Genomic DNA, 21,960 nt, shown 5'->3' on the forward strand with positions numbered 1-21,960 from the left:
ATACAGCCTTCTGCTTGGGATGATTTATGAAGAAGGAAGAAGTAGAAGGGGGCCAAACATATTACTCAAGGGAATGCCTCCTTTCCTCTATCTAAATTATTTCCCTCAATAAGTAAGTTTTTCAAAATTATACCAAGAATAGGAGATCAGTAAATGTTGATAATGATCATGATGACCATGAGTGTTTCTCACTTATTTTGCTTTGTTTCTAAAAACTGTAAGTAGGGACTTCCCTGGTAGTCCAGTGGTTAAGACTCCGCACTTCCACTGCAGGGGGCGCAGGTTCAATCCCTGGTTGGGGAACTAAGATCCCGCATGCTACGTGGTGCCAACAAAACAAAACTATCAGGTAATCAGATATTTTTCTTTTTCATTTGCCTATCTCCTCAGTTTAAAAGCCACAAGTGCTCTACATAAGACCAAATGCCACCAGAAAAAAACACTCTTAAGTCACTCTCTCATTCTGTCACAGGGCTTACTTGAAACTTTGTAACTAGGTTTCAAAGTACCCCTCACTTCATTGAAAAGCCATCAACATTCATTAGCACAAACTCCTTTCTAAAATATTTACAAAAAGTCTTTCATAGAATGCTAATGTTACAAAAGTCTTTCATGGAATGTTTCACAGAACGTTACATCACTCTAATGACCATTCTTCTGATTCTTCTTAGGATGACTAGCTTTTGTGTTTGAGCCCAACAGATAAAGTCATCAAGAACTGAGGTATTCACTAGGGAAATGCAAATTAAAACCACGATAAGATACTACTATATACCTATTGGAATGGCTAAAATAAAAAATACTAACAATCCCAAGTGCTGACAAGGATGGAGAACTAGAACTCTCATACACTGCTGTGGTAATGCGAAATGTTACGGCCACTCTGGCCGTATTCCATACAATGGAATACTACCAAGCAATAAAAAGGAATGAACTATTGATACATGCAACAACTTGGATGAATCATCTAAAAGGCATTATGCTGAGAGAAAGAAGTCAGTACGAAAAGATTATATATTGTATGATTCCATTAAATGACTTTCTCAAAAAGATAAAACTAAAGTGAGGGAGAATAGATCACAGCTCCCAGGAGTTAGGAAGATGGGGAGATAGTACAAGGTAGTTTTTTGGGGGATGATGGAACTGTTGTGTATCCTGATAGTGGTGGTGGTTACATGAATTCTGAGACCTGTACACTAAAAAAAAGTCAATTTTACTAAACGTTAATTTTTTAAAGAAAAAACCAAGACCAAAAACATGCACACAGCAGACATGAATAAATACACGTTTAAACAGTAAAATGGAATAGGGGTGGAATGTCTATTCAATAAACCTTGGAAATCTGTGTGAATTATTTTGAACTAGAGTTTTTTTGTTTGTTTGTTTTTGTTTTTGCAGTAGGCGGGCCTCTCACTGTTGTGGCCTCTCCTGTTGTGGAGCCTGCGGATGCGCAGGCTCAGAGGCCATGGCTCACGGGCCCCGCCCTCCGTGGCATGTGGGATCTTCCCGGACTGGGGCACGAACCTGTGTCCCCTGCATTGGCAGGCGGACTCCCAACCACTGCGCCACCAGGGAAGCCCTGAACTAGAGTATTGTTGTAAAAGTATTACCACCACTATATCCTTATGGACTAGAAAGCTGCTTCACACTTTACCTCATTTAAGTGTATCAATTACATCTCCCTCTGATGCTGTGGCTGATGCTGCTTTTAATCTAAGGGATGAAGATAAAAAGACCTTTTCAGACAATTTCTCACTCACCAGAAAGCCTGTGGCTTTGTGCCTCTCACTTGAGGTCAGCTTGAGGACCCTGCTCAAAAGAACAACTCTAGTCTATGTAATTGTACAAAAGACGAATCTTTCATCATAAATTTCCTTACCATTCAGTTATGCCTATTGCTTTAAGCAACACTTCAATGATTCCTCAAACTTCTCCCTTCATTCCTTGACATTACCTCAAGACATTACCTTAAGAGCACTATGAAACAACTGTTGAGGTAGTCTGTTGTCATTTATTTTCATGTATGTAATAGGGTCATGGAATATTAACAATAAAAGTAATGTTAGAACTATCCACAACTTCTTCATAGCACCAGCAGGGACTACCAGTTTATTGTGACGTGATTTTAACATACCTAGAGTGGCCACATTTGGGGGTGTTGCTATTGCTCTTCTACTAGATATATCTCTTATAAATGGCATTATCGTGTTAATTTTTCTGCCCCTATGGTTCACCAAATTCTCCAGCTGCAAACAGCACCCAGAAGTAAATTGTTTTTAGAAACCAACTTATTACTAATCAGTTGGAACTCAAAGCAATTCTAAGCCTCTGCCATGAAGTTTGTCTCATTCTGCCTTCACTGTTTTTTTCCAGCTTTACTGAGATATAACTGACATAACACTGTGCAAGTGTAAGGTGTACAACATGTTGGTTTAATATATTTACATACTACAAAATGATTACCACCTGCCTCCACTCTTGAATCCAGTTAACTCAGCTGCTTCCTGCTATGTTCCCCATGTACAAGGCTTCACCTTTTACTCTGGCTCTAGCCACAATATTTCCCCCACTCCCTCTGTGTTGGTACACTGGCCAGGACACAGCAGGCTAGATATTTTGTCAAAGTATGATCTGAAAAATATCTCTATCAGAAACACTGAGATGCCTGTTAAACATGCAGATTCTTGAGGTCTACTAAATTAAGTGGAGGGAAGAGGAGCTGAGAATCTGCACTACATGTTAACATGCTCTCCAAATAATAAAGTATAGTACTACTGCAGTGGGCACTAATGAGTAGACTGAATTCTTTAGTTCCTTGCTGGGTATTCCAGTTCTGTTTTTGAGCCCAAACTTGAAACAGGATTTGCCGCCTCTTTTCAGTACTCACTGATGTTGTCTGCCTACTGAATCTCCCCAGAATATCTGCACCCAGACTCCTTGTCACTATTTTCCCCTCTGAAATTATATCCTGCCCTTCTAAACTTCTCTGAGTCCCCAAATCTGCTTGGATATTCATCTGCTTGGTTCCCCACCAGGGAAACCCTATATGTATATCTTAAATTTAGTCTCCTTATTAAAGTTAGGGACTATTCCAATATCTTTACCCACCAAATACTTGTTTTGCCATACCTACTGCTATGGCAACCTTCCCTTTAACTAATCGCCCTGAACACGCCTGACACCAGCCATATTTTACTCTTCTCTTTTCTCTTTTTCTTTTCTCCTAGCCTACTCCAGGCAAACCTTACTCACTGTATCTCCAGAATATTCCTTGAATATCTTTCCTTCTTTCCATACCAACTGCCCTAGCTCAAGCCCACGTGGCTTCTTGCCTAGACTATTACATAGTCTTTAAGCAGCCTCCCTGCCTGTCTGTTCCCCCCCCCCGTCCCTAGTCCAATCCACTCAAAGTCAAATAACTAAAGTGGTATTCTAATCTTCTTTGTTGTTATTGCCCCCAGTGGGAATCAGATTCAGACATAAATTATAGACCTTTCAGAAAAAAGTACTCCCATGTGTTTATACTGAATGGAGGTCATGGAGCATGGGTTTAAAAAACCTTTACACTCAACAACAGAAAATTAAATTTTAAAAATAGCATCTAAAAACACCAAATACCTGGAATAAATCTAACAAAAGATATATAAAGGCCCCTACACAGAGAAATTACAGACCCCAAAAATGGAAAGATATACCATTTTCATAGATTATAAAATTCAATAGTGTTAAGATCTCAGTTCTCCCCAAACTTATATATAGATTCAATGCAATTCCAATAAAAGTTATAGGAGGGTGTTTTGTGGAAATTAAGCTGATTCCAATATATACGGACATGCAAAAGCTGAGGGACATTCAGTATCCAATATCAAGAATTGGTATAAAAATATAGTAATTAAGAAAGTATGATATTGGCACAAGGATAAATAGACCACTGGAACAGAAAAGTCCTGTAAACAAGCCCACACACATATATAGACAGGTGGTATATGACAAAAGTGACCATGCAACGCAACAGATGAAAAACAAAACAAAACTGAATTCTGTCCTCTACCTCACATCAAACATAAAAATTCCAGACGGACTGTACATCTAAATGTAAAAGGTAAAATATTCATGGAAAAGACTCTGACAAGTACAGGTTTCTGGTAACTGACTATACTGCTGAACTGAATGAATAAGCATTTTCAGAACTCTGATGGAAAACTGATGAATTCATAAAAGTGCTAACAAAAGATCAAGATAAAAAAAAATTAAGCGTTTTGGGGTCTTGAAGAGATACTTGTAGACCCATGTTCATAGCAGCATTATTCACGATAGCCAAAAGGTAAAAGTATCCCAAGTGTCTGGCAAGAGATGAATGGACAAACAAAATGTGATGTATACATACAACGGAATATTATTCAGCCTTAAAAAAGAAGGAAATTCTGGGCTTCCCTGGTGGCGCAGTGGTTGAGAGTCCGCCTGCCGACGCAGGGGACACAGGTTTGTGCCCTGGTCCGGGAAGATCCCACATGCTGTGGAGTGGAAAGGCCCGTGAGCCATGGCTGCTGAGCCTGTGCGTCCGGAGCCTGTGCTCCGCAACGGGAGAGGCCACAGCAGTGAGAGGCCCGCGTACCGCAAAAAAAAAAAAAAAAGAAGGAAATTCTGACACATGCCTTAACATGGATGAACCTTGAGAACATTATGCTAAGAAAAATAAGCCAGTCACAAAAAGACAAATACTGTATGGTGCCACATTTATGAGGTATCTAGAGTAGTCACATTCATAGAAACAAAGTAGAATGGCAGTTGCCAGGGACTGAAGGCAACTGAATGGCAATTGCCAGGGACTGTTTAATGGGTACAGAGTTTCAGTTTTACAAAGTGAAAAATCTGTATTCAGTTTAGTGAGGGTCAAGGAAAACAAGTGTGTACATGAGATGGGATGGAGGGATCTGCAGTGACCTACAGCAGGATGTCAGAACCCTAGCAGGATAAAGAGAATGTCTATACAGGAATACGGCAGCCTTAGTAGCCCTGGACAAGGTGCTCAAGTCCAAATGGAGTGAGGAGAGCAACCTAGTGCACAGTATCAGAGCCTGAAATGAGAAGGGTCTTCTAACGGGGGCTAGGGGCAGCAGCCTAATATGGGATTTTGGAGACTGATAAGGTGAGGATGGCATCCACATGATGGGTGTCAGGAACAGCAGCAACAGGAGAGACTGGTCACATACAGGGGGGATTGATTAAGAAATTATGTTGAGGATAATGAAAGCCAACTTACTAACAGAAAAGGGAGTTACAATTATGGAAAGCAAATTATTGGATAAACCCTGTTGTGTTAGACTAGAATTGGAGATACCTGTGTGAACTCATGGTTTCAAATAAATATGTAGATAAAATTAAAATAGCAATACGTGTGTGCACACGCGTGTGTACGCACATTTACACATACATATATTCCCTATCTCTGTCCAGTGAGAGGACTTGGGAGCAGTGACACCCAATAGCAATGTGTATACCTAACACCCAGATATTGACTTCTATATATCATTCTCTACTAAAAGAAACCGGAAAAAAAAAGAGAAATCACTGATTCCAGGGCTGGGGGAAAAAAGTACAATGTTCAAAGAATGACAGAAATACATAACAAAGAAAGCAGTTTGAAAGCACTCTCACTGGCCAAACAGGGAACAATTTAAGTGTCAAAAGAAATAATGATTGGGCTTCCCTGGTGGCACAGTGGTTAAGAATCTGCCTGCCAATGCAATGGACACAGGTTCAAGCCCTGGTCCGGGAAGATCCCGCATGCTGCGGAGCAACAAAGCCCGTGCACCACAACTACTGAGCCTATGCTCTAGAGCCCGCGAGCCACAACTACTGAGCCCACGTGCTGCAACTACTGAAGCCCACATGCCTAGAGCCCGTGCTCCACAACAAGAGAAGCCGCCACAATGAGAAGCCCACGCACCTAAACGAAGAGTAGCCCCCACTTGCCGCAACTAGAGGAAGCCCGCATGCAGCAACGAAGACCCAACACAGCCAAAAAAAAAAAGAAATTAAAAAAAAAGAATAGTAGGCAATAAGTAAAAGATAGTATTATAACCCATCAAATAAAACAGGAATTCATAAACTCATTCTGTTAAAAATAGATTGAAAATCTAATGAAGAATAAGATAGTTACATGGTTTCAAAGTACCTTCCCACAAGATACTTACTACAAAAACATTAGCTTTAAAGAAGAAACTGGCAGGTGCCACTTTAATCAAGTAAAAAAAGTTGTAAGACAAACAAAAATTATGTGTCACCCAACAGGAGGCAATAAGTAAAATAAAGCAACACTTCTGTGGTATTTCTGCCAAAAATACAGGACCAAATCTAATCATGAGGAAACATCATCAGATAAACCCAAATTGAGGAATCATTCTACAAAATAACTAGCCTATAATCTTCAAAAGTGCCATAGTCATGAAAGTTAAAGACAGGAACCGTTCCAGACTGAAGGAGACTAAGGAGACATGACAACTAATTTCAGTACGTGATTCTGAATTAGACTCTTTTGTTATAAAGAACATTACTAGAGGGACTTCCCTGGTGGCGCAGTGGATAAGACTTCGCACTCCCAATGCCGGGGGCCCAGGTTCCATCCCTGGTCAGGGAACTAGATCCCATATGCATGCCACAACTAAGAGTTCGCATGCCACAACTAAGGAGCCTGTGTACTGCAACTAAGGAGCCCTCTGCCACAACTAAGGAGCCCATGTGCTGCAGCTAAGGAGCTGGAGAGCTGCAACTAAGGAGCCCGCCTGCCGAAACGAAGACCCTGTGTAAGCAAATAAATAAATATTTTTTAAAAAAAGAACATTATTAGAACAACTGGCAAAGTTTGAATGGGGTCTAAGGGGTTAGATCTGTAATTGTACTGTATGTTAATTTCTGAATTTTGATGGTTGTCTTATATAGAATGTCCTTGTTTGCAGAAAATATACACTAAAGCATTTGGTGATGATGTGACAACTTACTCTCAAATGATTCAGGAAAAAGTATCATTTGTGTTGTACTTGAAACTTTTCTGTAATTCTGAGTTGATTCAAAATAAAATATTAAGAGAAAGAGAAAGAATTGCACTGGTAGTTACCAAACACTAAAAATAAATATAGTGATGTTATATGTATGTGTATTTTACCCACAAACAGACACCCCAATTAGGTTAACTATCTTAAGAGAGACTATTAATTTGCCATGGCTACTTTAAAAAAGTACCACATACTTAGTGGCTTAAAGCAACATTAATTTATTATTTGACAGTCCTGTAGTTCTGAAGTCTGAAATGGGTCTCACTGAGCCGAAAATCAAGGCCTCAGCGGGGATATGTTCTTTTCTGGAGGCTTAGCTTTTCCTTTCCTGCTTCTAGAAGCTGCTCACATTCCTTGGCTCAGGGCTCTCTTACGGCATCTTCAAAATCAGCAACAGTGGATTGAGTTCTCACACGTCATCACTATGACCTCCTCTTCAGCCTCCCTCTTACACATTTAGGGTCCCTTGTGATTACACTGAGCCCAACCTGGATTATCCAGGACAATCTCCCTATTTTAAAGTCAGCTGAGGGACTTCCCTGGCGGTCCAGTGGTTAAGACTCTACACTTCCACTGCAGGGGGCACGGGTTCAATCCCTGGTCAGGGAACTAAGATCCCGCACGCTGCGTGGTATGGTAAAAAATTAAAAATAAAGTCAGCTGATTAGCAACCAAATTCCATCTGTTACCTTAACTCCCCTTTGCCCTGTAATTTAACATATTCACAGGTTCTTGGGATTAGACTGTCTATCTTGGGTGGGGGGTGGGGGGGAAGGCATTATTTTGCCTACCTCAAAGAGTTTCCTTTATTCTGAGATTATGTGTTTTCTACTTCTGTGGCATTAAAAATCTCCTTCGTTCATTTATAAAATGGTGCTGACAGTGGTGCTTCTTCTTCAAGTATTGGTTGTGTAAGAAAAAAAAACGTTAACCCTGTAAATCCTGTGTAGGTATTTTGTAGTCTCAAAATCTTGTGACTTTTTTACTGATCTCTTAAATGAAAAAAATCTGAAAACAAAACACACATTCCTACAAAAGAACCATATATTTGTTGAAAGATTTGTATTGTATTTTTCAGAATATACGGAATAGATCAACAAGAAAAAGGCAGACAATCCAATTTAAAAAAAAAAATGACCAAGGCATGAACAGACACTTCAAAAAAGAGGATATCTAAACAGCCAGTAAACCTAAAAAAGCCAAAAACCTCAACAATCTTTTTAGGTGCTTGATTACAGCAGTCATTAGGGAAATGCAAATTAAAACAGTCAAATAATACCATTCACCCACTAGTATGGCTGAAGTGAAAAAAGACAGTAGCAAGTAAATGTTACAAGAATGTACAGCAACTGGAACTCATATGGTGCTGTAGAAAGTATGAAATGGAAAAAATTCATAGACTCTACTAAAGCTAAACATTTTTCATACCCTATGACCCAGCAATTCCACTCCTAGGTATATACCCAACAGAAATATGTACATACGTACAAGAAAAGACACGTACAAGATTATTCATAATAGCACAATTCACAGTAACCCAAAACTGGAAATAACCCAAACGTCCATCAACAATAAAATGGCTAAAAATTTGAAGTATATTCACACAGTGGAATACTGCATAGCAATAAAAATGAACATACTACACCTAACACAGCAACCTGAATGAATCTTCTTATGTGGGACAAAAGATGCCAGACACTAGAGAATATATACTGGAGTGATTCCATTTATGTGAAGTTAAATACCAGTAAAGGCAAAAACTAATCTACAAATATAAGATAATAGTTACACAGAAGTGACCACTGGGTAAACATTCAATGAGCTGTATACTTATGATTTCTTTAAAAAGTATACTTATTTTACTTCAATAAAAGCTTATATAGACACATACCAAGTACACTATAATATTATTCTTAAATACAAACTGGATTCAATCCAAACTCCCTAGGCTCCCAATCTATCTTTTCCTTCTTGTCTGCTATTCACCTTATGTTCAAATCATACACATCTACTCACACTGTGCTGGCCGTCTCCTGATCTTCTGGCCTCTACCTAAACTACGCCCTCTTCCTGGAACTTCCCACTTCAGAAACAAGTCTGTCAAAATCTATCTATTCCACAAGTCCAATATGAAGCTCTCTTCTTCAAACCTTCCAAAGATCTTTCCAGTTAAAACTAATTTCCCCTCCCTTAACTTCTATAGCACTTTGTGCCTCTATTTTGGCACTTACTAAAGTGTGCCTTAAGAGATATTTATAAATGCCTATCTTCTCAACAGACTGTGAAGTTCTAGAGAAGACAGAAGTTTGATAATACTTAACTTTGTGTCTTCATCCCCTCCTGCCCCCATAACCAGTTCCCTCCACGTGTAACATAATGTTTTGCACTCGGTTTATGTTTATATTTTTATCAAATCACACAGCATGCCTCGTTTTCAGTTGTCAACTCACTCATTTTGTCAAGTACTACTTAACAGGAAAATGCAGTGCTCCAGCACAATTTAGGACCATAGAGTTCTAAATTTCCAATGAAAACTTGGATACATATAGGAGTTTAAGTAGCATAATTTATCAATTAACACATTATACATGGCAATTTACAATTTAAAATGAACTGAGGCGGGGGAGAAAGAGAGAAAGAGAGACCCTTCTTAACTAGGTAAGACTAACAATTAAGACTTTTCAGTTAAGAAAATGAGCTCAGAGTCAGTTGTCTATTCAAGCCACCACTGTCAGTCCACTGGCCAGTACACTTGCTACACTGTAGTCCATGATCAAGTGCAGGTCTTCATTTGGGGTACTTGTTTTATAAAGTATACATTAAATATATTAAACTTTAATTTTTCTGATTAAAAACAATACATATTCACCGTCAAAAATGTAGAAAACATTAAGGAATATATAGAAAAGAAAAGTCGGGGCTTCACTGGTGGTGCAGTGGTTGAGAATCTGCCTGTTAATGCAGGGGACACAGGTTCGAGCCCTGGTCTGGGAGGATCCCACATGCCGCGGAGCAACTAGGCCCGTGAGCCACAACTACTGAGCTCACGCGTCTGGAGCCTGCGCTCCGCAACAAGAGAGGCCGTGAATAGTGAGAGGCCCACGCACCGTGATGAAGAGTGGCCTCCGCCTGCCGCAGCTAGAGAAAGCCCTCGCACAGAAACGAAGACCCGACACAGCAAAAATAAATTAATTAATTAATAAACTCCTACCCCCAACATCTTCTTAAAAAAAAAAAAAAAAGAAAAGAAAAATCACCTAAGTGATGCTTTTTTTGTGTGTTTCCTAATACATCTTCAGATGCCAAATATTTTGAAATATTACCCATAATCTAGCATTTCACAAAAAGCACATTAACAGTTTAGTGTAGTACTTGCTAAGAAGTACAAGGATTTACATATCCATGCTGCAAAAACATTATCCACATGCTACAATTCTGTTTCCATGACTTTTCAGTGAAAGCCTGAAAGTCCCCCAGACATCAGAAAATATCGTTGCAGCCTTAAGTTTACGTTCAGAGAAGGAGTTTAAGAGCGCTGAACGTAATACCAAGGGCATTATGTATGACCTTGATTCAAATTCTGTTACAGTTCAAATTCTGTTACAAATGCTACTCGAGTGACATCAACCTTATCCTTCCCAAGTACAGAAAAAAAGAATTGTGATACTGATGAACTTTCCAGGGCATCACTGTGGATTAAAGTCAAGATTCTGATTATTTCTTTACACTTTTTTTTTTCTACATGACATAATACAAAGACACCTGCTGTATTAAATTGTGATTCTGGAAGTATCCAACCAATAGGTGTTGTTCAGTAACCAAAATGTGAAAGTGCTAGTCAGAATAGTGCCAACAAGGGAGAGCAGAAAGAAAGCACAATAGTTGTAATAGTAAGCATTTTATCATTCTTCTATAAATCAAGTATACTAGGTTATTATTACTATAGTAAATTATTGTGCAAGTTGCTCTCTCTTCCACTCCTTCTATGGGCAGAGTATACTTTCCCATCTCTTGACTTGACCATGTGATTTACTTTGGTTAATGGAATATCAGCTGGTATAATACAACCAATGATTGAAAGGCACTTGAACAACTGGGCTTGCTCTTTTGTGCCTCTACTATAGCTATGAGGACAGCTCTGCCTGGGAAGTCACTGCCTCTACAGTCTGAGTCCCAGAATAACATGTGGAACAGTCCTGAGTGAGCAGCCAAATCCAGAGTGACCCAACAAAATTCAGTCTATGTCATCCAATATTCAGCAAATCCACATATTCATGAGAATAAATAACTATCATTGTATTGCCATGACATTTTGTGGGTCTTTATTACTCAGCAATAGCCAATTGATACAATGATACCGTGACAACTCCGTTTCCTCAGTAATTCAAATGATCAGAAATCTATATATAGGGCTTCCCTGGTGACGCAGTGGTTGAGAGTCCGCCTGCCGATGCAGGGGACATGGGTTCGTGCCCCGGTCCGGGAAGATCCCAGATGCCGCGGAGCGGCTGGACCCATGAGCCATGGCCACTGAGCCTGTGCGTCCGGAGCCTGTGCGCCACAACGGGAGAGGCCACAGCAGTGAGAGGCCCGCGTACCGCAAAAAAAAAAAAAAAAAAGGTAAAATAAAATAAAATAAATCTATATATAAGTCTGGACGGTAACTCTCCACTCTGGCCCATCGGACCAGCAAAGAAATGTGCCATCATATTCCATTGTTTCTCTGCTCTTCAAGGATGAAACACAGTGCAAATGAGGGTTTCAAGTCAGACTGCCTGGGTTTGATCTCAGGCTTCTTGCTAAGCAGAGAGACTTTGTGCAAGTTACTTAACCTCCCTGGAATCAGTTTCCTCATCTGAAAATGGGAGTAACAATAGTACTGAATCTATCTTACAGGATTATTGGGAAGATTAAATGAAATAATAGTATATGTAAAGAATTTAGAATAGCAAACAGTAAACACTAAGTAAATACATATTAGCTATTCATGGCTGATCATATTTAAAAAAAAACAAAGAAAAATAAATAAACACAACCCTCCCATTTCTACTGTGGTTATCCTATTATTGACACAGACAGAGTCAGGTAAGGTCAGTCACAAGCCTAGGAATAGGAAGGCAAGTATACCCTGAAGGGAGAGCCAAATCTCAGAAAGGAGCAAGACCTCAGAAGGAAGTTCCAACTCAAAGCGTTCACCTTAAGCAGGCAGGAATTCTCTCCCAGCTCTGTGGCTTTTGCTCCCCTGCTCCCCATCCTCACCCTGGCCACATACAAAGGCAATCCAGGAACTATGATTGTAGTGCCCCAGAGAACAAATCATATTCTTAGTTCAAAATTACTCTCAGTATCTATTCTTCTGTTGTTATCTCTGAGTCTTCTGTAAAATGTTCTAGCTCTGTTTTCAATCAGGCTTCAGAAATCTAAAGGGAATTATCCAGAGATTCCCCAGGACAAGGTGAATCTTAAGGAATACTAGTTGAAATGGTAAGATCAGGTGGACCTTTCCCATAGAGATTTTCCCCTCCTCCACTGCCAATGTTAGGATGCTGGGATTGATTTATTAAGAAGAAAGCAGTTTTCTTTATAGTGACCAAGTTGTTAAACGTTGGTAAATATTTTCTACTTTATCCACAGTGAATTCTTATTATATACATTTAGAAAGCACCTTCATGCTGTATTAAAATATTGCTAGAAAGCACATGGTATTTTAAAATATTTTAATACCACAAAGATCCTTTTTTCTTTCTTCATTCTCATTCGTTTTTTAATTGTAATGCCATTTACCACAAATAATTTTATCTATACATGATCAAGATCTTGCATAATGTACCATCTCCCTTTAGAAAGGGAAAAAAATTCTTAACCGGTTATTTTCTTTTAGGATTTAAACAATACACAAAAAATATAGAATAACAAGTAGTCTCCTTTGAAAGTTCATTTTCTAATTTAGCAATAAAAAATTTCTGGCAGGGCTTCCCTGGTGGTTCAGTGGTTGAGAGTCCGCCTGCTGATGCAGGGGACACGGGTTCATGCCCCGGTCTGGGAGGATCCCACATGCTGCGGAGCGGCTGGGCCCATGAGCCATGGCCGCTGAGCCTGCGCGTCCGGAGCCTGTGCTCCGCAACGGGAGAGGCCACAACAGTGACAGGCCCACGTGCCGCAAAAAAAAAAAAAAAAATTTCTGGCAATCATTCAAAGTAGAAGAATTTTTACTCCAATCTAATAATTCACTTCCAATAATTTATTATGTACATTACAAACATGAATCAAGAAAATGAATGCAGAGAATTATCATTAATTTGTAATTCCATACCCCAATACCTATATGAGTATTCAGAAAAGAAACTGAAGGCTAATTTAAATTGAGAACAGGTAACAGATATATAGAAATTCTGACAAACTAAGAACTAGTTTCAAATGTCCATCCAACCAGCTGGTAATCAATCTCACTGTTTTAAAGAAAAGCCCAACATAGTGAGAAATCTGAATACTTATTTTAAAATGCAGTTTCTTGCTTTTAGATACATATGGTTCTCAGGCAAAAAAGAAAAGTTCCTGAATCCTATCAATTCATCCAGTATTATCTCTACAGTAACATTATTAAGACAAGTCATGCAGGAGATCATGTTAGCTCCTTAAGAAGTTAACCTCAAAAAAGAGATGCCTCCAAAGCATTCCTAGCGTTATTACCCACAAATTTGGCTGATCCCATTTGTATTTTTATCCTGAGCATCCAACTAGAATAGCATCTGTGGTAGCCAGTCTCAAAAGGGCATGGCCCCCAGCAGTTTCTCTCTGTTTATGCATACCTCTCTTCTTGTCTACAGGTAGAGATTATTTTCCCTCCCTCTGACTCTGGGCTGGCCTTGACTGTCTTTGACCAATGGCAGCATTCTCAACTCCCAAACCTAGGACTTAGGAGAATTGGCTGACTGGTTTCTATTTCCTATCTCCTGGAATGCTCCTTCTTAGACACCAGGCATCATGCTTTAAGGAAATTGAAAGGCCATTTAGAGAAAGGAGGCCCACATAAAGTAGGACAGAAGGCATTACTGCTAGCTGAACTTTCATCCAGTGGCCAGCCATGACAGAAGGTGGCCATTTTGAACATTCCAGAAACGCTGGCACCCCAGCCAACACCAAGTGAAACAGAAAATGCATCAGTCAACCACAGATTTATCTTTGTTACACAGCAAGTTACCCTTTACACTTTCACTTATCTTTCAATTCTTTAAAAAACTATTTTATATGTCCTAAAATTATTTCATGCATGCGTCAAATTTTCCCAGTTCTAAGATCCTGGGATTGGTTTATCCTGTCCATTTAAAAATAAACTTCAAGGACTTCCCTGGTGGTGCAGTGGTTAAGAATCTGCCTGCCAATGCAGGAGACACGGGTTCGAGCCCTGCCCCGGGAAGATCCCACATGCCGCGGAGCAACTACGCTCGTGCGCCACAACTACTAAGCCTGTGCTCTAGAGCCCACGAGCCACAACTACTGAGCCTGTGTGTCACAACTACTGAAGCCCGTGTACCCAGAGCCCGTGTTCCACAACGAGAAGCCACCACAATGAGAAGCCCGTGCACCACAACGAAGAGTAGCCCCCACTCGCCACAACTAGAGAAAGCCCGCGTGCAGCAACGAAGACGCAATGCAGCCAAAAATAAAAACAAAACAAACAAAAAATCTTCAAATTCATCCCTCAACTTGTCATATAGACAGGTAGGATACAGAAGGATAGACAGATAGATATATCTCAAAAATCCAAAGGTAAACTTTAAGTGTAGACCATGTGTGAATTATGGTCAAATCTGAATTACCAGTCTCATTGATAAGATTTTATTATAAAATTTCTAATCAAAGTACTATGTCAATATAATAATGAACAAAATTCATGAAAGAGAATATCATTTCATGTTGCTTTTTTAAACAAATTTTACATTTTCTTTTTTTTTTTTTTTAGCGGTACGCGGGCCTCTCACTGTTGTGGCCTCTCCTGTTGCGGAGCACAGGCTCCGTACATGCAGGCTCAGCGGCCATGGCTCACAGGCCCAGCTGCTCCGCAGCATGTGGGATCTTCCTGGACCAGGGCACGAACCCGTGTACCCTGCATTGGCAGGTGGACTCTCAACCACTGAGCCACCAGGGAAGCCCTACATTTTCTTAAACAGTGGAAATCAGGCATCGGTATAAAAATTATCATTCACAACTCACAACTGAAGGAAGGGATAAGGACAAAATAAAGCCAAATACTATCAACAACTTCAATTTTATTAAAAGGATAATCCTTGCATGTGTACTGTGCACTAATTACTAGGTGCAAACACAAATAAAATATCTTCCTATCTCAACTGACTAAGGAAACAGACATGTTATAACAGGGTAAATGGGACCAAAGGCAAGTTGTGACTTAGATTCATAATAAGACTGTTACTGAGCTAAAAAGGAATACAAAATCTCTAACTCTCTGTTCTGTTTCAGTTATTAAGGTGTCATTCTTTTTTTTTTTTTCTTTTTTTGCGGTACGCGGGCCTCTCACTGTTGTGGCCTCTCCTGTTGCGGAGCACAGGCTCCGGACATGCAGGCTCAGCGGCCATGGCTCACGGGCTTAGCCGCTCTGCGGCATGTGGGATCTTCCCGGACCGGGGCACGAACCCGTGTCCCCTGCATCGGCAGGCGGACTCTCAACCACTGTGCCACCAGGGAAGCCCTAAGGTGTCATTCTTGGTGACCCTCTTCCAGTTGGCCTTTGCTCAAACAGCAGCCACAATAGCAGGCAAGGTCAAAAATGAAAGTAACTATTGTAAAACTGAAGAAGAATTGGTTTCTCCCTATGGAAACTGACTCAACATTTAATAATGTGTGGCGTCCCAAAAGCTGTAAACTACTACATGGCCATCTCTAGCTCAACTTTAACTCAATCAGGAGACCATTATCAAAACAACTCACTGGTGCCAAGCAGAGATCAATTGGTTGAAAATGTTCCTAGGCTGACGTCTAATGGGGAGTAAAGAAGATGACCTCATAATGTCTCTTTATGATCTTTAAACCACATTATTCCATAAACCTGATACATGTCAAGATTAGGATTGAGTCAATCTCTAAGCAGGAAAACAAAAATAAGCAACTGTCACTTTTCTGACTCAAATCTAGAAGCTGGCTGTAGATACAAAGCAACTTCCTCTCACTTCTATAGTCCAAAAAAATTTCAAAGCCTCTTCTTAATATTTTAGAATTTCAACATTTGGTAGAAACTCAAGAACCTTCTTCAGGCCTAACAGAATTTTATTAAAGATACACTTGAACTTTAGTTAGGTGTTTCTGAAAGTACTAATACAAAGTAAGTAAAGTCATAGTAAATTTGACCAGTATTCTTGTAAATGGGGCAGTTTAAAGCCTAAATTCAATTAGGTTAATGTCCATGTTTGTTTAAATTTGGGTATCTCAGGCAAAGACACAAAATAACTGACAAAAGAAATAAGATTTGGAGTGACAGGTTACAATTACTTCTGGAAAAAGCAAAACTAGACTGCAAGTAATATCAACGTCTCTATGTCCACCTGCTAAGACAGAAGTAAGTCTATGCATCCCATCATTCTGTAACCACAAAGTCTGGTTTTACAACTAGGATATACAAATGAAGCATCAGATTAAAAGCATCAAATATCAGACTCCACAAATTTGCCAAACATACACATATCAAAAACAGAAAAGCATGATTCAAAGTTAAAGAACTAGATTCCAAAGGATTTAAACACACCCACAAAATCCAGTCCAAGTTCATACTGTGCTTCAACCTAAAACTCAAAACTACCAATCCTGACATCAGCCATTCCTCACTACCTGCATTCCCCCTTTTATCTCCTGAATTTCTCCATTGATCTTATCACTTCTTATGGGTCTTTGGATTCTCCATGGCCTTTCCTTTCCCAGAAAGTAGTACAGCATCCGGTCCCCTCATTTTACTATCTCTACAATTTAGCACTAAGTTTTGTTTTACCCTATTAGTTATTAATTTTGCCCCTAATCTCCTGTACCTAGGTTTCCCCAGCCAGTGAACCTCTCCTGTCTTCTCCTTTCAAACTAGAGGATGTAGCCCCTTTCCTGATATTTGTAATTCTGGTTCCTAGTCAACCCCCTTCCATTCTCAGAGACTGTCATCATAGCGCTAGATCCCCATCCCCAGTCCTTTTCTTCCTAAGTAAGGCCTAGTCCTTTCCAGAGTTTGTCAACATTAGTTTGGCCAAGCTGGGATTGTACCCTGAAGGCAAAGGCTATCTCTCCCACCTAACTCTACAAATCTGTCTCCCACCAGCCCTGTCTTTCTCTCCTCTAACCTTGGATCCAGCTGCATCCAGCGCTGCCCGTTTCCCACCCACCTCCCACTCCCAATATCTCTCCTCCCACTATCCCGCGCTCCCCTTCCCCACTCCTGAATGCACCTCTTCTCCCGGGCCTCACCCGTAACCCTCACACAAGGAAGGCCCTGCCAGCGGCCTCACGGCGTCTCTCCTCCTGGCTTCCTCCGCTCTTCAGTAACTGTCCCTACGCCCTTTTCCCTCCAGGGCCCTGCGCGCCGCCCAGAGCCCCCTCCCCGATTAAGCTCCTGCTGTCACTTGGCCTCTCATCCACAAGATGGCGGAGCTGCTGCCCCCCACCTCCGGGTCCTCTCCGCAACCCCTCCTACCTCCCAGGAACTCCCGTCCCGTCCCTTCAGCCGCCTCCGCCCCCGGCCCCGGCCCCGGCCCAGGGTCCCGCTGCCCCCTCCTCCAGCGGGATGGCGGCCCAGACCCGAGCCTGAGCGACGCCGCCAACGCCACCGCCTCCACCGTTCCCCGGCCTGCACATTCTCCTCACCATAAACTTGAGCGCTTTTTCCTGCAGCACCGCCTCGGCCGGGTCCATGCTCGTCAACAGCCACCGAGTCCGCACTCCGCCGGGGCCGCCCCCTTGGTGCCAGGCCGCAACCAACGCAGAGCCCGGATCCCGCCTCCTCTTCCTTCTCCCCGCCCTCTTACCTCTCAGGCCCCCGCAGGGGGGCCAGGGAGGATCAGCTGTTCCGTGCGCGTGCGTGAGCCCGCTGGCTCACGGGATTTGTAGTTCTGGGACTTCCCGCCGGAAAAAATGAGGCCACACCGCGAACTGCAACTCCCGCGGTTCACTGCGGTAGGGTCGCGGTGGCTGACAAGCCGCATCTAGACAACGGGCAGTCAAGTAGAGAATCAGCGTATGGGAATCGTAGTTTACAGCTTCTAGGGCTGGGAAATGGGAGGGGCATCGGTGTCTCCGTGGTTACCGAGCGACGCCAGTGGCGTCTTGCCTGGCAATTGATATCAAGATGGCGACCAGTGCCTCCCCTGTAGCCCAAATACTGGAAAAAACTGTGAGAGGACAAAGGTCCTAGGGCCTCCCTAACTGTGGTTGTAGAAAACTGGACGCCCCCAAAATTCATATGTCTGGCGTCTGCGGGACGGATTTCAACCTAGAGGCGTTTGGCCTATGGGCACCTGGCAGCACCTTATAGACTAATGCAGAATTTCAAGGTCCTCCTAAGTCATCGCCGCACATTTCTGCCTGTCACCTTATTCTAATCCACAGTAAATCAGGGCCGAATAGAACTCGGCTCAGGAAATTCTCGGGTGTTTAGCACTCAGAAACCATGGCCTCTACTGCTAACCCTGAGATGTAAGCCCTGCGTTAAGGGTTAAATGGGTACTTGCAAAAGGCCTTTAATGATGGAATATAATGGCCATCCAATAAATAAAGCATGTAAGTATTTAGTTTGGCCTTAAAAGGGACAGTACGAATTTATTTTGGAAATTGGGTTTAACCTAAGTGGAAAAAACACTAGGGTTGGGCTAAAAGTGATACGCTGTACAAAATATCTGAGTTTATAAAATAAGTGAATTAGGGAAATACCTTTTCGGTTATAAGGAAATTTTCCATTGTAAACTATTTTATTCATTCTTTCATTCAACAAACAGCATATAACCGTGTGCAGACATTGTGCCAAGAGATGGGGGGGATTCAGTAGTGAACGCAATAGACCCAGTCTTATGGAGCTTACATTTCTAGTATGTTGATACTTTGTCCTACTCATCCCTACATCCTCAGAACTCAGCACAATACCTAATACATAATAGACTTTAAGTTAATAAAAAGTTTTACTCTTGAATTAAAAAAAAAAGTTTTACACTACTGCAAAATGAAGACTCAAAACTCATTCATATGAAAACTACCTGCAGCTTCTCATAGGACTAAGGCAGTATGTGACATGGTTGCCAAAAAAGCTAAAGCAATCCTAGGCAGCTTGAAGAGACTAGTGTCTGGGGAATAGAGTTTTATGGTTTTACTCTGTTTTAAAGCACTAAGACCATACCTGGAGTACTTTGTGGGTTTTTTGCTTTGTTTTAATTTAATTTTTTTATATAAATTTATTTGTGGCTGCATCAGGTCTTCATTGCTGCGTGCAGGCGTTCTCTATTTGCGGCGAGTGGGGTCTACTCTGTTGCAGTGCCCGGGCTTCTCATTGCGGTGGTTTCTCTTGTTGCAGAGCATGGGCCCTACCCACACAGGTTCAGTGGTTGTGGCACGTGGGCTCAGTAGTTGTGGCTCGCGGGCTCTAAAGCACAGGCTCAGTAGCTGTGGCGCACAGACTTAGTTGCTCCGAGGCATGTGGGATCTTCCTGGACCAGGGCTCAAACCTGTGTCCCCTGCATTGGCAGGCAGATTCTTAACCACTGCGCCACCAGGGAAGTCCTCACACCTGGAGTACTTTATTCAGTTATGGGCACCATGTTCTATAAACATCATATGCAGGAGCGTAGCCAAGGACAAGATAACTGAAAGAAAAAATATTGATGGATGCTTACTCTGAAAAAAGAGCGCTTAGGAATAACATGGCAGCTAAATTCAAGTATTTGAAAGTACTGAAATGCATATGTATATAGCTCTATAGGGCAAACTAGGACCACTGGGTGGGATAATAATTATGATGATGATGATAACAGCTGTCACTTTATTAGCTCTTTATGCCAGGCACTACACTAGGTATTTTACAATCATAATCTCTAATATAGAGTAACTTTGTAAAAACAAGTACTATTATCCCTAATTTACAGATGAAGTAAGTGAGACTGAGAGGAGATAACTTACTCAAGTCATGCAGCAAATTACATCATCAGGATTGAAACCCAACTCTGCTTGACTCCAAGGACTGTGCTATTTTCCCTGAACCACACTGTAATAACATAGGACTCAGACTCAGAGTTTTCTAGTAATCAGAGCTGTCCTGACAAAGGAAACATAGAGGCAGGATGACCATATTGTCTGAAAACATAGAGGCAGGATTGTCTAGGAGGGTTCAGTTTGGGTGGGAGGTTAAGATCTTTTAAACTCTAAAATTCTGCTCTGGGGACTTCCCTGGTGGCACAGTGGTTAAGAATCCACCTGCCAATGCAGAGGACACGGGTTTGAGACCTGGTCCAGGAAGATCCCACATGCCGTGGAGCAACTAAGCCCGTGCACCACAACTACTGAACCTGTGCTCTAGAACCCACAAGCCACCACTACTGAAGCCCGCACACCTAGAGCCCATGCTCCACAAGAGAAGCCACCGCAATGAGAAGCCCACGCACTGCAACAAAGAGTAGCCCCAGCTCACTGCCACTAGAGAAAGCCCACGTGCAGCAACGAAGACCCAACACAGCCAATAATAATAAAGTAAAATAAAATAAAATAAAATACTAAATATGGGGAATTCCCTGGCAGTCCAGTGGTTGGGACTCTGCGCTTTCACTGCAGAGGGCCCCGGTTCAATCCCTGGTCAGGGAGCTAAGATCCTGCAAACTATGCAGTGCAGCGAAAAAAAATTAAAAATAAAAAATTTAAAAATAAATTAATTAAATAAAATTTCCAAAACTAAAACTTGGGGAATAAAAAGAAGTGAGAGACTTGAGCATATTTAAATGGTGATAGAAAGGATCCATTAGAGGAAAGGTTGAAGATAAAAGAAAGAGGAGGGCATAATGATGGAGTCAGGTCCTGAGAAAAAACAGAATGAAATCCAGATGGAAGGATTAGCCTCCAGTGACAGAAATGGAGGGAGAGAGTATGGGTGCAAAGGCAGGTGGGGTATAGAGCTGGAGGAGAAAGGTTAAAGAAATGCACTTCTAATGGGTGTTGGAATAGGCAAACAGCAATCTCTGCTGCACAAAGAAATGAGAGTTTTGCATGTTCTGCCCTTCTGTATTATGTTTATCCCCTTTCTTTCATTCTTAGCACAAACAATCAAGAAGTAACTTTCCTTAGGTTCGATTAATGTTGTTCTAGACCAGTGGTTCTCAGCTGGGGGCAGTTTGTCCCTAGAGGACATTTAGCAATATCTGTGTTCCAGGCCTACGGCAGAAAAATGCTGTGGAGGACACAGGATACCTCCTCCTTTTGAAGGATATGTTCTAAAAGTCCAATAAAACAGTTCTGCTATATCTCACTGGTAACTGTGTGACCTTGGGCAAGTTACTTAACCTCTTTATGCCTCATGAGCAAAACAGGGACCACAATAGTTCCTATCTCATTGGGCTGGTGTGAAGGTTCATGGAAAATTCTTAGACCATTACCTGGCACATAGTAACTACTCAATAAATGTTAACAATTAATAGCTCTAAATTTCGTATAATTTGCATATACCATCAAGATGGGCTCAGTTTGGACCTTCTCCTTCCTGAATAATTTAGTCTTAAAACTATTACATAGGGCAGAACAAAGTTGGTGTCCATGCTGAGAGGTGATCTGGCATGGGGTGTTGGAGCCCAACTGGTGTGGTAAGGGCATCCATGTGGAGGAAGGAGCTAGCAGCAGCAATGGGAGATTGGTTACATACATACATTCTCTAGCTCTGCCCACT

The 21,960-nt window shown here is 41.4% G+C and overlaps 1 protein-coding gene across 19 annotated transcripts in view; it reads right to left on the minus strand.

The window, feature by feature from the left end:
• BTRC (beta-transducin repeat containing E3 ubiquitin protein ligase) overlaps nt 1-18,058 on the minus strand; it is a 184,128-nt gene extending 166,070 nt beyond the window's left edge. For 6 of the 19 annotated variants that reach the window (XR_004522406.2, XM_073794056.1, XM_019939841.3 and 3 more), the window contains exon 1: nt 17,913-18,058. Coding sequence is in view for 6 of the 19 variants with exons in the window: in XM_019939841.3 (XP_019795400.1) it covers nt 17,913-17,960 (48 nt within the window). In the remaining 13 variants the exon portion in view is untranslated. Of the gene's footprint in view, nt 1-1,654; nt 1,714-17,497; nt 17,878-17,912 lie in introns of those variants that run through there. The other 13 variants (XM_073794053.1, XM_073794048.1, XM_073794055.1 and 10 more) reach the window with 10 other exon arrangements.
• Nucleotides 18,059-21,960: the final 3,902 nt, after the last annotated feature.

This window comes from Tursiops truncatus, chromosome 16, assembly GCF_011762595.2.
Source record: "Tursiops truncatus isolate mTurTru1 chromosome 16, mTurTru1.mat.Y, whole genome shotgun sequence".
Taxonomy (NCBI): domain Eukaryota; kingdom Metazoa; phylum Chordata; class Mammalia; order Artiodactyla; family Delphinidae; genus Tursiops; species Tursiops truncatus.